The 16,512-nt window shown below is 32.1% G+C and overlaps 2 protein-coding genes across 2 annotated transcripts in view; both read left to right on the forward strand.

The window, feature by feature from the left end:
- LOC139489652 (transducin beta-like protein 3) overlaps window positions 1–16,512 on the forward strand; it is a 47,985-nt gene that overhangs the window by 2,105 nt on the left and 29,368 nt on the right. The window contains exons 2-9 of the mRNA XM_071276287.1: window positions 8,332–8,383; window positions 9,192–9,287; window positions 11,512–11,559; window positions 13,122–13,199; window positions 13,901–14,049; window positions 15,148–15,318; window positions 15,655–15,730; window positions 15,955–16,051. Of these exons, the coding sequence (XP_071132388.1) occupies window positions 8,332–8,383; window positions 9,192–9,287; window positions 11,512–11,559; window positions 13,122–13,199; window positions 13,901–14,049; window positions 15,148–15,318; window positions 15,655–15,730; window positions 15,955–16,051 (767 nt within the window). The remainder of the gene's footprint in view (window positions 1–8,331; window positions 8,384–9,191; window positions 9,288–11,511; window positions 11,560–13,121; window positions 13,200–13,900; window positions 14,050–15,147; window positions 15,319–15,654; window positions 15,731–15,954; window positions 16,052–16,512) is intronic.
- The window catches only part of LOC139489648 (leucine-rich melanocyte differentiation-associated protein-like), a 511,226-nt gene continuing 500,007 nt past the window's right edge, over window positions 5,294–16,512 (forward strand). The window contains exon 1 of the mRNA XM_071276281.1: window positions 5,294–5,524. The gene's annotated coding sequence lies outside the window, so the exon portion shown is untranslated. The remainder of the gene's footprint in view (window positions 5,525–16,512) is intronic.

Below are 16,512 nucleotides of genomic sequence, written 5' to 3' on the forward strand. Positions count from 1 at the left end.
CAAAATTAAACTTTGTTTGATTTCATCAAAAATTGAATCCTTGGGGTTCTTTGATATGCCAAATCTAACTGTGTATGTAGATTCTTCATTTTTGGTCCTGTTTTCAAATTTCAAATTCTACATTAAAGTCCAAAGGGTCCAAAATTAAACTAAGTTTGATTTTAACAAAAATTGAATTCTTGGGCCTCTTTGATATGCTGAATCTAAACATGTACTTAGATTTTTGATTATGGGCCCAGTTTTCAAGTTGGTCCAAATCAGGATCTAAAATTATTATATTAAGTATTGTGCAATAGCAAGTCTTTTCAATTGCACAGTATTGTGCAATGGCAAGAAATATCTAATTGCACAATATTGTGAAATAGCAAATTTTTTTTTAATTAGAGTTATCTTTCTTTGTCCAGAATAGTAAGCAAGAAATATCCTATTTGTGCAATAGCAAGAATTTTTTTTAATTGGAGTTATCTTTCTTTGTCCAGAATCAACTTAAATCTTTGTTATATACAATATACAATGTATATACACTTTTTACTACCAACTGATAAATTTAAATAATCTTTACCATTCAGTGATAACAAGCAGTTTTTTTACATCTTAATATTTTATGATGTATTTAAATGAGTAGTTATTGTTGCAAACTCCATTAGAAATTTGAATTGATATCAGTTTTGAAAAAGGGAAACGGGGATGTGAAAAAAAAGGGGGGGGGGGGGTTAAATTTTTCTCATTTCAGATTTCATAAATAAAAAGAAAATTTCTTCAAACATTTTTTTGAGAGGATTAATATTCAACAGCATAGTGATTTGCTCAAAGGCAAAAAAAACCTTTTAAGTTCATTAGACCACATTCATTCTGTGTCAGAAACCTATGCTGTGTCAACTATTTAATTTTAGATTTAAAAAGTTTGAAGAAGAAATCTTTAATTGATTTGTAAAATCTTGGCATTTGTTTTGTGTAAAAAAAAACCATGTAATGTCAAAAATTTGATCACAATCCAAATTCAGAGCTGTATCATGCTTGAATGTTTTGTCCATACTTGCCCCAACTGTTCAGGGTTCGACCTCTGCGGTCGTATAAAGCTGCGCCCTGCGGAGCACCTGGTTTAATGTTAGTTTCTTGCGTATAATTCGGAGTTTAGTATGACGTCCATTATCACTGAACTAGTATACATAATTTGTTATGGGGCCAGCTGAAGGACGCCTTCGAAGGGTGCGGGAGTTTCTCGCTACATTGAAGACCCATTGCTGACCTTCGGCTGTTGTCTGCTCTATGTTCGGGTTGTTGTCGCTTTGACACATTCCCCATTTCCATTCTCAATGTTATACATGTACACAGAAGTTCACAGTGTTCAGGGCTCACGCTACCAGGCGACTTGGGCGAAGAAGTCGCCTTCCCGACCGTCACTTCGCTTTCCCCGACCCCCAAAAGCGAAAACAAGTCGCCCTGTTCTTGACGATAGTCGCTTTCAGTCGCTTCCGTCATCGGACATTTTCAATGTTTACCAAGTTGATGAAACATCAATTTTTTTATTGATAATTAAAGAAATTCAGACATAAACGATTCATTATCTTTAGAAAAGAGGTTAAAGCATTGTCTTCACAGTGTGTAGCAGGTTATTTGATAAAAATACAACTTTTTATCACTTCGTGCATTTCCGCTGCTTGTTACTCGAAAACGTACACCAACCTCAATTTCGGCGGCAAAATAAGTTTGTTACTTCATTTAAGCGTGATAAAAGTTGCCTCCAGTAAATTTTTAATCCATTTATTGCATTAAAAACGTCATGTTCCTTTCCAAAAAACTTGTCAAACATCGTTTTTTTTTGTAAATTTTCTTGCATTCGTCCGCCATTGACTGATTTCTAAACTCCGGATCTGAACCGGACCAGCTATGACCTTCTTCTTCTTCTTCCAAATCTTCACATCCTTTGTAGGACAACCACACCGTTAAGGCATGTAAAACAAAACCCACCACCATACAAGTAGGAATATATTTACACTATAATTTGAATAATTCCATCCCCCACCGCTATATACAGGATCACTTTTGTAGTTTCACATATATCTTGTTGTATGTATTCTTAGTTGCGTTATGACCGAAATCCGTACTTTTACAATAATGGCTACGGACGCACGGATGGATCAGCTGACAGAAGAATATTGATCCCAAAGGGAAAAATTACGCATTCTTTTGGTTACATCTTATTGATTGGTGTATATAATTCCCTATATTTTTTTTTATTTTTTATGGATTGTTTCAAACTATTGATTAAAGTTGCTTAACTCTGAGACTATTATACTATATATCAATATATTATGACCGAGCTTAATAACTTATATATTTTTTTATGAGAAACACTGAATGTCATACACAAGATAATTTTTAATTAAATTGTAATTAATATATTTTTTTTTACATTTTTAAAAATTTTTTTTTTTTTTTAGTGCTAGATATTTAGTTGGTAGTTTCTCACAAGCTTAAACAACTTTTAATTTCAAATGTTACTTTAATTGTAATTTTTTTACTCAGTTATGAATTGAACAATATAAAAAGAACATTATTTACATATGGCCCTTTATACTATTGTAAAATCCAAACATTGTATCGCACCGTGCGAATGAGCACTTCTCTTTCAAATCTCACCACTTCTCCCTATCAGTTTCAAAAAGAGAAGTCACTTCTCCCTATAATTCTGAAGTAGTGTGAGCCCTGAGTGTTAGTTCACAGTTAGCAAACTTTGCTTTTGATGTATCAATTTTTGGTAAGTGCGTTTGTATAGCTGTATGAAATTTGTGTCTTGATATTGTTTCAGTTTCGTTTCAAACGCATCCCATGCAAGTTTTAAATTTTTCACCCAAACAAAATTGGTATTAGGAATCTCTTCATCTTTTGTTCAAAGTATAATGACAGTAATACGAGTAGGTGTGCAGTTAAATACTTAAAAGTGAACAGTTTTCTCTTAGTTTTTTCAACAACAAACCATTGAACTATATTTTTCGCCTTTGGCACTACTAATTTGAAGTAGTATCTTTAAGAACATCAAATCCATTAATAACTAAAACTATTTAAACACCATTTGTGGAATAATAATATTTATTATTTATTACATGTATTATAACAAGTATTATTTAGTAGACATGAATGAATTAAGGAACAAAACAATATAGAAGATTTAAGTTTAACAAATCTAGCGTTCATTGCTGTTTTTCGTGTAACAATAACACAATGTAACCGTAGCCTCAATAATTATTGTTACATTCGTAATTAGTCGGTTCCTTACCCAACTTTGCATTCCGGCAATTAGTCTCCAATGTAACAATAATATTTTTATTATTGTTACATTTCCATGTAACCGTAGCCAGTGCCTTTAGACATATATTATTGAATAAAATTATAATAGAAGTGTATTTTATAACCTAAAAATGATTTACAAGTTGCAGGTAAGTTAATATTGATCATTATAAATTTATGGATATTGGTGTGTACTTCCAAGATGGCGACCAAGGAAATCGTATGGAATGAATAAAAGAAAGATTGCATATGCCTTCCAAGAATAACGCTATGAAAATATAGTATTAAATAATTTACTGTATATACAGAGAATTGTCTAATAATTGTTTTTCAGAAAGGATTTGAAAATTTAACCAGTACATCAAAGCAATGCAATTACTCCAATCACTAATTACTTTTCATAACAATTTACTCAACATTAAATAAAATGTAATTAAGAATTTTCACATATTCAATTCAAATTTAATTTGATTTCTTATTTCATTTAAAATGTATTAAATTTACTTAATTTAAGTTACTAAAAAATCAGAAATAAAAGTAATAAAAGGAAACTCAATTAATATTCTTCTAAAATTAGTATTTACGTTTTTTTTATTGCTGCTTTCCTTTATTTTCATACATTAAATAAGTTTTAATAGTGAAATGTTCAGTACCAATTATATAATTTAATAGTGATAATGAGTTAATATGTTCCAATAAACAAAATAATCATTACCTCACACTTCTGTTATATTGTTAATTCGGTTGTTGTTTACTGACACGTGCCCATTACATAATTAATCATTAAGAGATAATGAAATTATATTACGGTATGGACACTCTGCATTAAACAGGCTTGTGACTGTCTTGGTATACCAAGGCTGCATTACCAACACCAATAATTATAATAATGAAAAAGCTTTCTTCTGGCAAATTATAATTTAAGATTAAAAATATGTAAGAACTTTTGGATTATTTTAGTCATTCATTTCTTCTTCTTAAACAAAATACATTTCACGTGGAGTCATTGAGAGAATATTTCAGTTCATTTGCTAACTTTGTTAATAAACCAACTGACCCACTTCCTCAAAGCTACTAAGAAGGCACGGTAACCCTCTTGGTTAGCACAAGGCGCAAAGGAAAGTGTAGCTGTTGCCGAATATTTAGGACAGTTTCCAGGCTTAGCACCTCACGGAAATTCAAAGTCTGGCGAAGAATATTTCAGAACACCCGCAAGCGTGATGACCGAGATGTCCGATATGCTCTGTAAAGACCGACCGCTGAACGTATATAACAAGTTACTCACCACATTAACGAGATTGACAAGATGCTCGCCGGTGATAAGGAGACCAATGTCCGATCCATAATAAGAGAAAAAGGGAAGACACCGTGCCTGATACTTTATTCAGATTCTAAATAAAGTATTTTCGCGGACTATGACAGACAGATAAGCCCGTGCCTTGTGCAGGATATCTTATATATATAGTAGTTATAATTTTTTTACAATAAATTCTAAATAAAGTATTTTCGCGGACTATGACAGACAGATAAGCCTGTGCCTTTTGCAGGATATCTTAGTAGTTATAATTTTTTTACAATAAATTCTAAATAAAGTATTTTCGCGGACTATGACAGATAAGCCCGTGCCTTGTGCAGGATATCTTAGTAGTTATAAATTTTTTACAATAAATTCTAAATAAAGTAATTTTGCAGACTACGACAGATAAGCCTGTGCCTTGTGCAGGATATCTTAGTAGTTGTAATTTTAGAGTTTTAAAGGGGCTTGGTTAACATCCATTTCTAAATTAGAAATATAATAATATGATAAAGATAATATTCTTTTTAATAACTTACTAAAATTAAAACAAAAACTAATTTAAACAGTTTACTATTCCATATATTATTTAAAAAAGGCCCACCCTCACATTGTTCATTGCCTTGACGTGGCGTGATGGGCTCCACTTTAGTGGTCTAAGATGAACACGTTGAGGGATTGTATGCAATCTTTCTTTTATTCATTCCATACGATTTCCTTGGTCACCATCTTGGAAGTACACACCGATATCCATAAATTTATAATAATCAATATTAACTTACCTGCAACTTGTAAATCATTTTTAGGTTATAAAATACACTTCTATTATAATTTTATTCAATAATATACGTTTAAAAGTCACTCTAAAGTGTTAATATTGATATTTGAAGTGTTATTTGGTCATTACATGTATTATTCGGATAATAACAGTGTTATTCGGTCATTCGTGTTACCCCAAAACTACTTCTAAATTTGAAATCCATCCAAGGCAAGTCCTGCAAGTGGACCAGACGAACTTAAGCCACGTCTCCTTAGGGAGTTAGCACATGAAATTTCACCAATACTATGCCTTATATACCAAAAATCCTTGGACACTGGCGAAGTCCCTACTGACTGGCGTACTGCACATGTTTCACCCATCTACAAGAAAGATTCCAAATATAATCCAGAGAATTAATTTATAGACTTATTTCTTTGACATGCATATGTTGTAAAATTATGGAACATGTTGTAGTTAGCGCAATCATGACACACACAGACAAACATAACATTCTGTATCCCCTACAACACGGCTTTCGAAAAAAACAGATCTTGTGAAACTCAACTTTTGGAATTTGTAGATGATGTCACTAAATATATGGAAAACTCAAAACAAACAGATGTACTTATAATGGACTTCTTCAAAGCTTTTGATAAAGTAAGCCATAACTTGTTAACACACAAATTAAATTACTATGGGATACAGGGGAAAACAAATGCATGGATACAGGGCTTCTTATCATGTTGTACCCAAGCAGTTATCCTAGAGGGTGAGACTTCAGGCTATGTCCCTGTAAAGTCTGGAGTGCCTCAAGGATCTGTTCTGGGCCCAAGTCTGTTTTTATTTTACATTAACTACATACCAGTTGGGCTAAATTCCACCATACGCCTATTTGCAGACAACACCATTGCATATCTGGTAATAAAATCAAACAGTGATTGTGAAACCCTTCAAAAAGACCTCAACACACTAGGCATTTAGGAAAATACATGGAAAATGACTTTCCATCCTGACAAGTGTAATGTCATGTCTATCAGCCGAAATAAAAATCTGTTCATATATATATAATTACACTTTACATGGCCACATTCTTGAACATGTTGATAAGGCAAAATACCTAGGTGTGACAATTCAATCAGATTTAAAATGGCACAGTCACATTAACAACATCTGCAATAAAGCAAACAGCACACTAGGTTTTCTTCGAAGGAACATGAGGAATCTTAACATCAGTTCCACCTCAGTAAAGGAACAGGCATTTTTAAAAAAAAAAATTTTTTATATAGATTAGACCGTTGGTTTTCTAGGCCTGTTTGAATGGTTTTACACTAGTAATTTTGGGGCCCTTTATACACAGCTTGTTGTTCGGTGTGAGCCAAGGCTCCATGTTGAAGGCCGTACATTGACCTATAATGGTTTGCTTTTTTGGATTGTTGTTTGGATGAAGAGTTGTCTCATTGGCACTCACACCACATCTTCCTATATCTATATAAATCCTTAATCAGACCATCACTAGAATATGCCTGTTCAGTTTGGGATCCTTATTTTACTGAGGATATTAACAAAATAGAAAAAGTACAAAGAAGGGCTGCTAGATATGTCACTAACCAACACAGAAAAACGTTAGTGACATGATAGATCATTTAAAATGGAGAGACCTCACACACAGAAGAACAGATGCACGCCTGGTCATGTTCTTTAAAATCACATATCATCTCATTGCAATCACAAAAACAGACAGACTAATTCAACCGCTCAGACAGTCCAGGAACATGCACACACTCTCATACCAAATTCCATCCTGCAGAACACAAATAAGACAACAATCATTTTTTCCACGCACAATTAAAATCTAGAACAACCTTACTCTGAGTATTGTGATGAGCGACTCTATAGAGTCCTTCAAAGTAGCCGTCTCCACCTACACCTACAGTCAGTAAATTCATCATGTTTAAAAATAATAAATTAAAAATATGCACTACCACTATGTAAAATTTTTTTTGTTTTTTGTTTATTATCACAAATTTGTTATATTTCACTGTATATATGTCTTCACAAAGCAATGCGAAGTACAAGTGACGTAAACTTCAACGTGTTGAAGGCGGTCATTATAAAGTAGAAGCAGAAGAAGTAGAACATATAGCAGAAAATGTACAATTTCTTTTTTGGTCAGACAAATCGTAAACCCGTTGGGCACAGACATTACTATGTATAATGTTGTGAATCGTCTCCCAAAATTATGGGATATAATACAAATGAAACATAAAATTACTTTGCAAAAAAGGTTGTTTGAGAGTAAAGGAAAAATATCAAAGATGATTTGGGAAATGGACCCCCATTTGTTTGTGATATACATCTGTAGGACACTAGCTGTCAAATTCATGTTCACCGATAGTCACGTTAACAGGATACAATTCAAATCATAAACATAAATAGATGTATTGGCCTCGTGCAAATGTTTTTTTCTATGTTGTTTGATTTCAATTTTAAGGTTAACATGGTTAAAGAAATCAGTTAATTTTCAATTTTACCTGTATAAGAATGATTTTTTGTGGGTCGAATCAGTCAATCAATTTACCTTTGTTTCACTTTCAATGTTGACATTCTTTTTCTTTTGATAGCCTAACACACATCAATCATGCATAATCCATCTTTAGCTAAGCATAAGGGTTTATATTGAAGTTCACATGAATATGGAATTCATTTAGGTCGAATTATTCACTTGCAAGTGAATAATTCATCATCATGGTTTCTTAGCAAAAATCTAGAATCTAGAAATCCAGATGTGGTAATTTATGCATGCTTAAAAAAATTTATGAAATTCCCAATGTTGTGACAACTTTTCACTTATTTTTTGTCAATTTTATTATCATGATTATACTTTTAACGATTTAGTCAGCCAAAGAAGTTAATATTAAGCAACTATGTATATATGTACTATTTGAAAGTTGACTCTCTTATAATTATATATCTTTTTCTGTTTTAGTTTTGCAGTGAGTCAGAAGCATGAAGCTTTTTATACGGGTGGAAAAATACAGGTAAAACTTTGCTCATGAAATTTAATCCTTTTAACAATGTTTAAGCAATATCAGCTAGTTATTAATACATGTATTATGATTTTATAGATATAAATAGATTCAAAATTTGTTTTATAAAGAAATTGCAAAAAAAAGTATTAATAAAAACTCCCCATATCTGTTTTTTTTTCTAAAATCAGCATTGAGCACGCCTATTTAATGAGATGTTCAAAAGCTATGAGATCATTTCAAAAAGGATAATTCAAAAGCTATATTAAGAACTTTTATTGTAATACAAAAAAGCATGCAGATAAATCTGCAATTTTCAATGAAAATAAGGGTTCCCACTCTTATCTTCAAAACCCATTTTATTTTATGTCAGTCCTGCCAGGAAATGCCATTGAGTTACAAAATCAATGAAAATCCTTGAATTTCTGCAGCCTGACAGCAGTGTGTTGTAAAATTTTAAGTAATCCTTTTGAAATTGCACACTTCACATAATTTTCAGCCCTGGTATTTACAAACTTCTCACCACTGTAATCAATTACAGCACACTTCCCATTATTTCCAGTAAACAATAACATCTGTACAGGAATGACAGGGAGGCTTATCCAGATTGTCTGAAAGTCAAAAGTATCTTATGGATTCTTCACCTATGTCTTCTTTGAAAATAAATTAATAATTTTGAAAAATCCTTGAATATTTTTTTGTTACTAGAATAGTAGGAACCATAGACCTTTAAAATCGTATAGAAATGCTGGATATGATAGAATTTGCGAAAGGTAATAGAATGAATATGTTAGTAATGGATAATATTTTTTTTCTTCAGAGAAGTCAAAATGGAGAACTTTTATTTTGTGGGTGTGGCAACAAAGTGAATGTCCTCGATGTAACAACTGGGAAAGTAACAGAAACATTAGAGCAGGTTGGTACAATATATAGTTATTGGATGTAACAACTGGGAAAGTCACAGAAACATTAGAGCAGGTTAGTACAATATATAGTTCTCGGATGTTACAACTGGGAAAGTAACAGAAACATTAGAGCAGGTTGGTATAATATATAGTTCTTGGATGTTACAACTGGGAAAGTAACAGAAACATTAGAGCAGGTTGGTACAATATATAGTTCTTGGATGTTACAACTGGGAAAGTAACAGAAACATTAGAGCAGGTTGGTACAATATAAAGTTCTTGGATGTTACAACTGGGAAAGTCACAGAAACATTAGAGCAGGTTGGTACAATATATAGTTATTGGATGTTACCACTGGGAAAGTAACAGAAACATTAGAGCAGGTTGGTACAATAGCTCTTGGATGTTACAACTGGGAAAGTAACAGAAACATTAGAGCAGGTTGGTATAATATATAGTTCTTGGATGTTACAACTGGGAAAGTCACAGAAACATTAGAGCAGGTTGGTACAATATATAGTTCTTGGATGTTACAACTGGGAAAGTCACAGAAACATTAGAGCAGGTTGGTACAATATATAGTTCTTGGATGTTACAACTGGGAAAGTCACAGAAACATTAGAGCAGGTTGGTACAATATGTAGTTCTTGGATGTAACAACTGGGAAAGTCACAGAAACATTAGAGCAGGTTGGTACAATATATAGTTCTTGGATGTTACAACTGGGAAAGTCACAGAAACATTAGAGCAGGTTGGTACAATATATAGTTCTTGGATGTTACAACTGGGAAAGTAACAGAAACATTAGAGCAGGTTGGTACAATATTTAGTTCTTGGATGTTACAACAGGAGAGATCTTGGTCGTAATGAAAAATACAAACACATATATTCTGAACGAAAACACAGGGAAAATTACAGGCATATCAGAACATGTTGGTTCAAAATTTCCATTATAAAACATTACACCTTTTTGGTTTGAATAGAAGTGAAAGTGTCAGTTATATTCCTGAAAAGAATAAAATGTTATTTTATGAATGTTTCTGTTTATGTCACCCCATAAGCTCCTAATGACCTTATTTGTCTAAATTATATGTGTATAGAAATCAAATAATGAAATTGATTTCTACCTGGTTAAAACGGTGTGCTAAAAGATTTATTTTATTTACTCTCCCAGACAGTATAAAATGTAACAAGAGGCAAACAATAATAATTCATATAATATACAGAGTATAGCATTAAAAATATACATACATTTGTTTTTGTAATGTACAACAAATTAAGAGTACAACTGACCTTATCTGGCCTTTACCTGCCTTTTAATTGTAGCACATAATTAATATAACCGTGATGAGTAGCTTTGCTTGACCCAAATTAGTTCAATTTTTGGGTATTCCTAATTTCGACCAGTTAAAACAAAAATACTAGCAAGGAAAAGAGGTGAATATGTATGTCTCTCTATATTTACTTCTAAAAGCAAGGTGCACATCCATATACAAGGCTGCAATAACCATCAATAAATTTTTAGCTTTTATGATGAAAATTACCTTCAGTTTTTAGCTCATCTGGAAAAAGGTAATGTGATCTATTGTCATAGCATGAAGAAAAAAACCCTTACAAAACAATGTAGTTTGTCTTTGTATTGTCCCTTGAATGACTACATCATTATCCATTTGATCCCAGTACATCATCAAAACCCACTGAATAAGAAAACAACCCCAACTAATTATAACCAAACAAACATAAAATCTTAAAACCTCTAACATGACAACTGTTTCAATTTGATAACTAATCGTTCAATGACTCAAAGAATGTTCAAATTTTAGCCGGCCATTGGTTAAATCCCTAAATGTAACTTGAAGGAATAAGTAACAAAAATAACCCATCAAAATGCCCATTGACTGAACAGGTATGAGGTAACATACATTTGTGTTTCTCTATTTTAAGAGGGTGGTAAAGGGTTTATTTCGTGCAGTGTGTTTTGCCATTTTTATGTGCAGCCGTGAAAAAGGTTCCTTATTCACCTTGGTTCATGAAATTGGTAAAGAGATCAACATGCAAGAATTTTTTAATTTCTCGTTCATCTTAAAATGGCAATTTTATTTCGTGTTCTTCTGTGCAGATATCCCCCCCCTTTTATGCCCCTCTTTTAACAGTTATACATGTTTACAGAGTAAGATAAATTATATATTTTACATGTTTTGGGAGGAAGATAAATTATATGTTTTCATGTTTTAGGAGGAAGATGAAGAAATCACCTGTTATTGTATCACACCTGATGACAAGGTAAATATTTTATTAAATTTCAAATGAGATTCACTGGGCAATGTTTTCAGAACATTAGCCAGAATATATTTTCTTTTTTAAAACACAAATACCTCAACATTTATTTCCATATGATTTCAATGTGACAGAAAATTGATTGATAGGCTTCATATCCATAAAATAAGTTTGTCCAACAAACTAGAAATACAACAATCAATGACGACAGATTTTTTTGGTTTATAGAATTTAAAATTCAAGCAGTGAACATATTCCTATATATATATATATTGATGAATTGTAATTTAGTACTTCAAGCTTAGTAATGCCTTTATTTTAACTCTAAATTTAATTATGTGAATTGCTATCCTCATTTTACAAATTGAGAAACTAAATATTTGTTTAACTGAAACTTATAAAACTTATAATAGTCTTCACCAGTTCATTATCAACTCCGAGGAGTCGATATTAAAAATTGAACGATGGACAGTCAGTGCGTGAATTTTTCTTGCTACCTGATTGGAAGATATTACGAGACGTGAATAATCAAAGTTTGTTGATTGGTTAGGACAATCCAAACCTAGTAAATGTCCTTCAATCCCGTAGAGTATTGGATTTGTCCTCTCTATTTTAGCAATTAGATTTTGCCTGGTCATTAATCATGCATATTCATGATATTGGTACACAGGTAACTTTTATCTATATATAGTCGAATCTTCTGGAGTTTCGTAAACAACAACGTTAAACGATATATACTACTTCATAACGTGTGACCTCACGTGTGTGGTAAAATTTGTTGATTGATGCATGTGGCTATTCTTGTAAATAAATTAATATACAAAGCGAGAGCACTTTCCATTTTCATCAGCTAAGAGTAGACTAGCCCTTTTTGAAAGGCTAATGCTTGTTGTCACATTATACTTGAATTGTTTTTCCTTTTTCATTTTTGGGCAGTAAGAGTTAGTTATCCTTCGTTCCACATATACAAAAGAGGGACGAAAGATACCAAAGGGACAGTCAAACTCAAATCTAAAACAAACTGACAATGCCATGGCTAAAAATGAAAAAGACAAACAAAAAACAGCACACATGACACAACATAGAAAACTAAAGAATAAACAACACGAACCCCCCAAAAAACATGGGGTGATCTCAGGTGCTCCGGAAGGGTAAGCATATCCTGCTCCACATGTGGCATCCGTCGTGTTGCTTATGTGATAACAAATCCGGTAAATAGTCTAATTACAATGTAGGCAACTGACTCTTCTCATAAAAAAAATAAAAATACATTTGTGTCTGTATTTTATTTCTCATTTACATGTTGTACTGTTAAATTAATCATCCTTAATCAGATTAGGATTTTTGATATTTTGATTAGGAAATAAAATATCTTTATCTTATCTTTAGTATTGGTTATCTTAGCTTATCAATTTATACAGAGTTTTGAAGTGAAGTTTTGGCCTTTCCTGGATAACTTGAACTATAAATTTTGAACAGTTGTGCACAGAACATTTAACAGAATTAAGTGAAGTTGAAACTTAGATTCATATGATCAGAGCTATAAATTGTATTTGTCTTTTTTTCAGTATTTGATTGTTGCTACAAGACATTTAGTTCTTAGACAATGGTTATGGAAGGAGAAATCTATAACAAGAACATGGAAAGTAAGATATATAAGTTCATTAGTTTGTCAGAATCCTTGTTTGTGCAAACAAAAATCTCCTTGTTTTTATAGAAATCAGAAAAACAGTGCTTCTTACAAATTAAGAAAACACTGTTTAATCAAATAAAACACATTTAGGTATATATATTGAATTTCCTGCTCAAATTATTTTTTAGCTTTATTGTTACCAATTACTATCATAACTATGAAGTTAGGAAAGCATTTTAATAGATTTTTTTTTTTTTTTTTTTTTGACAAAGTACAATGAAATTTCAAAGATATGTGTGGCATTGCTCCAAGATTGCTCTTAAAAATGGCTTTACCGGTAATGTATTCCAGTAATATCATGTTATATTTGCAAAGCATTCATATTGATATGAGATATTTGTTTTAAGATGATTAATCTTTGCTAAGAGCCTTTGAATTGAGAGATGAAGGGTGTTTAGGAATAGACATGTTACACAAAATGTACTATAAAAGGAAACCCAGCAGGTTCAACAAGTTGTTGTTTTAAAGCCTTTTTCTTTGTGATTTAAAAGATAAATAATAATTCTAGAATACTGCAGGTCTCTCGGGCTTATGATTGGACCTAAATTACAAATACTTTTTTTTTTTTAAAGAATCCAAGAGTTGCTGGTTTATTAAAAAAAAATGCATGAGATTATAGTTTTTAACTTTTATATAAAACATGCTTTTTTGTAGGCAATACATAACTCTGCAGTGACAGCAATGACTTTTGATAAGACGTCTACATTATTAGCCACTGGAAGTTCTGATTCATCAATTAAATTATGGGATATAGAAAGACAATACTGTACACATAATCTTAGAGGTCACCAAGGGGTTGTCAGGTATTTATAGATAGAATATTTTGGATGTAATATTTCATTCATACATTGTAATCTACAATGATACATATATACTTTAGAATTATCTGTAATCCCTCCATATGTTACTTATTGTTCTAGGAAAAGTTTTGGAATGTATGTATGTTCCGTATCTCCCTCCTTTAGTAGGAGCACCACCATGGGTTATGGTGTAAAAAGGAAGACATTTAACACACTGTATCGATACAGATTTAATGTGAACATTTGCCTATCCAGTTTCCCAGCCTGGCCGTGACGGGTCTTACTACCAGAAAGTTAACCTTCCCTAAAACAATAAGTATAATGTAATAAAGCATACGAACACACCCACTCACCTGACTCGCTCATCCTCAAAAATATAAAAAAAATTGCATAATATAAGAAAAACATTATATACAAAATAAAGGATAAGGTCACCCTGGATGCCGCACAAATGCCTAGACAACGAACGGGAAACCGGAGAGGACATACTTGGAATCCAAACCGATACCGCTAAATGCCCTGCTGTATTCCTGGTAGAGGAAAGCCGAAAATCCTATGATAAAGGATCTCGGAAAGAAACTACCGATCCACTAGGGGAACAGCTAAAACCCTCAGACATCAAATAGATTAGTCTGATAGTTTCCCACATGGAAACTACTAATGGATCCCATCTGACTACATATTTTATTCCTGAAATTATATTTTTTTTTTCAAAGCAAGATATCACCAGGTTTAAAAACACTACTAAAAATACAGCTTAGATGAAGAAAAGAGAATGGAATTGAAAGACTGAAGATTTTTTTTTCTATAAACTAGTTATTCATGAGTTAAAGTGAGCAAATACAGAAAGATTCATAGGCGGAATCCAAGGGTTCAGGGGTCCAGGCCCCCCCCTTTTGTGGGAAAAATTTTGGTTGTTATATAGGGAATCACTGAGCATGACTTTAAAAGTCTATAAATTATTTCGTAGTGAGCAACTCCCACATATAAATTCATTTTGATCTCTAGTATGTTCAAACTACAAATTTAATTGTGACATAAATCAAGTGGAAAAGCTATGTTTGTTAACAACAACAGGTAAATCTTAAATTATGTTTACAGCGTTGTAGAATTCCATCCAATTCAAGAGAAGCTCCAGTTATTTTCTTCAGCCAATGATAACAAAGTAAGGGTCTGGGATCTAGTGAAAAGTACCTGTATAGCTGAAATAGAGGCTCATTTCAGTGTTGTTACCTCCCTTTGTTTCTCTATTGATGGGAAGACATTATACAGGTATGTACAACACTGTTGTCTTATTAGAAAATTTTAATGCTATATGTTTGAATATAAGTAGGTCAGTTGTAGGGGAAAAAAACAGCATTTTCATAAAAAGCACAAAAGAAATATGTTGAAAGGTGATGACTTTCAAATACTAGAAGGAAAAATCTTTATAATTTTTAGTTTATGATGTTACTTTAGATCCTTGAAGGTCTTTCTTAATCCTGATATTCATACTTTAAAATCTAAGAAATAACCCAAAACTAGAACATCATAGAAGTATTATGATAACACCTGTTTATTGAACTAATATTACTGAGAATTTCTAACACATGTTTAATATATTTTCAGTGGTGGAAGAGACAATATACTGGCTGTATGGGATGTAGAAAAATTACAAGTTATCAAAACTATTCCTATTTTAGAGGTAATTTTTACTTTCATGCTAATGGTAGAAATTCATTTATTTTATGTGTTTTGTGATAAAAATATCTTTCAGGCATTATTTAGATATTAATACACTTAAATTCGATCAATTTTCGACAGAAACAATTCATACATATATCATGCTTATTTTTTAAGATCTTGTATTTGAAAGCGCTTTTAGATACAGCTGAATTAATATGGAGACTATACTTTACTATTTTATAGAATGTAGAATCAGTGGTACTACTGCCAGAGAATTCAGAATACCCAAATTTAAATGTAACAGAAGATGGAAATCATGTTATTACTTTTGGAAGTAAAGGTAAGATAGTAAACTGAGGGGGGGGGGGGGGGGTCGGAGGGGTCCTGATCCTGAAATCCCGGGCTTAAAAACATGAAATCCTGAGTTCCAAATTTAAAGAAATTTAAATCTCAGCATCCCAAAACTCGAAAAAAGAATTCTCGAATTCCCGAAAAGATCAATCCCGAAATCCCAAGCTTAAAAACACCTGATCCCAGAGTCCCTATAAAGGTCTGACCCCCTTCTAAACTGCTAACAATATTGTCTAATGTGAGATTTGGATTTATTTTTGCTCAGGGATAACTACTGGCATGATTTCTTATTCTAAATTTAAAAATAATCAGATTTTACAGAAACTTCCATTATCAATAGATGACTGCTGATTGTTTGAGCTAGTTTATAGTTTCTTTTTGTTTTATGGCTTTCAATAAATTTATACATCTTACTTACTTACTAATTAAAAATCCTAACAAACCATCAAA

Source organism: Mytilus edulis, chromosome 9 (assembly GCF_963676685.1).
Source record: "Mytilus edulis chromosome 9, xbMytEdul2.2, whole genome shotgun sequence".
Taxonomy (NCBI): Eukaryota; Metazoa; Mollusca; class Bivalvia; order Mytilida; family Mytilidae; genus Mytilus; species Mytilus edulis.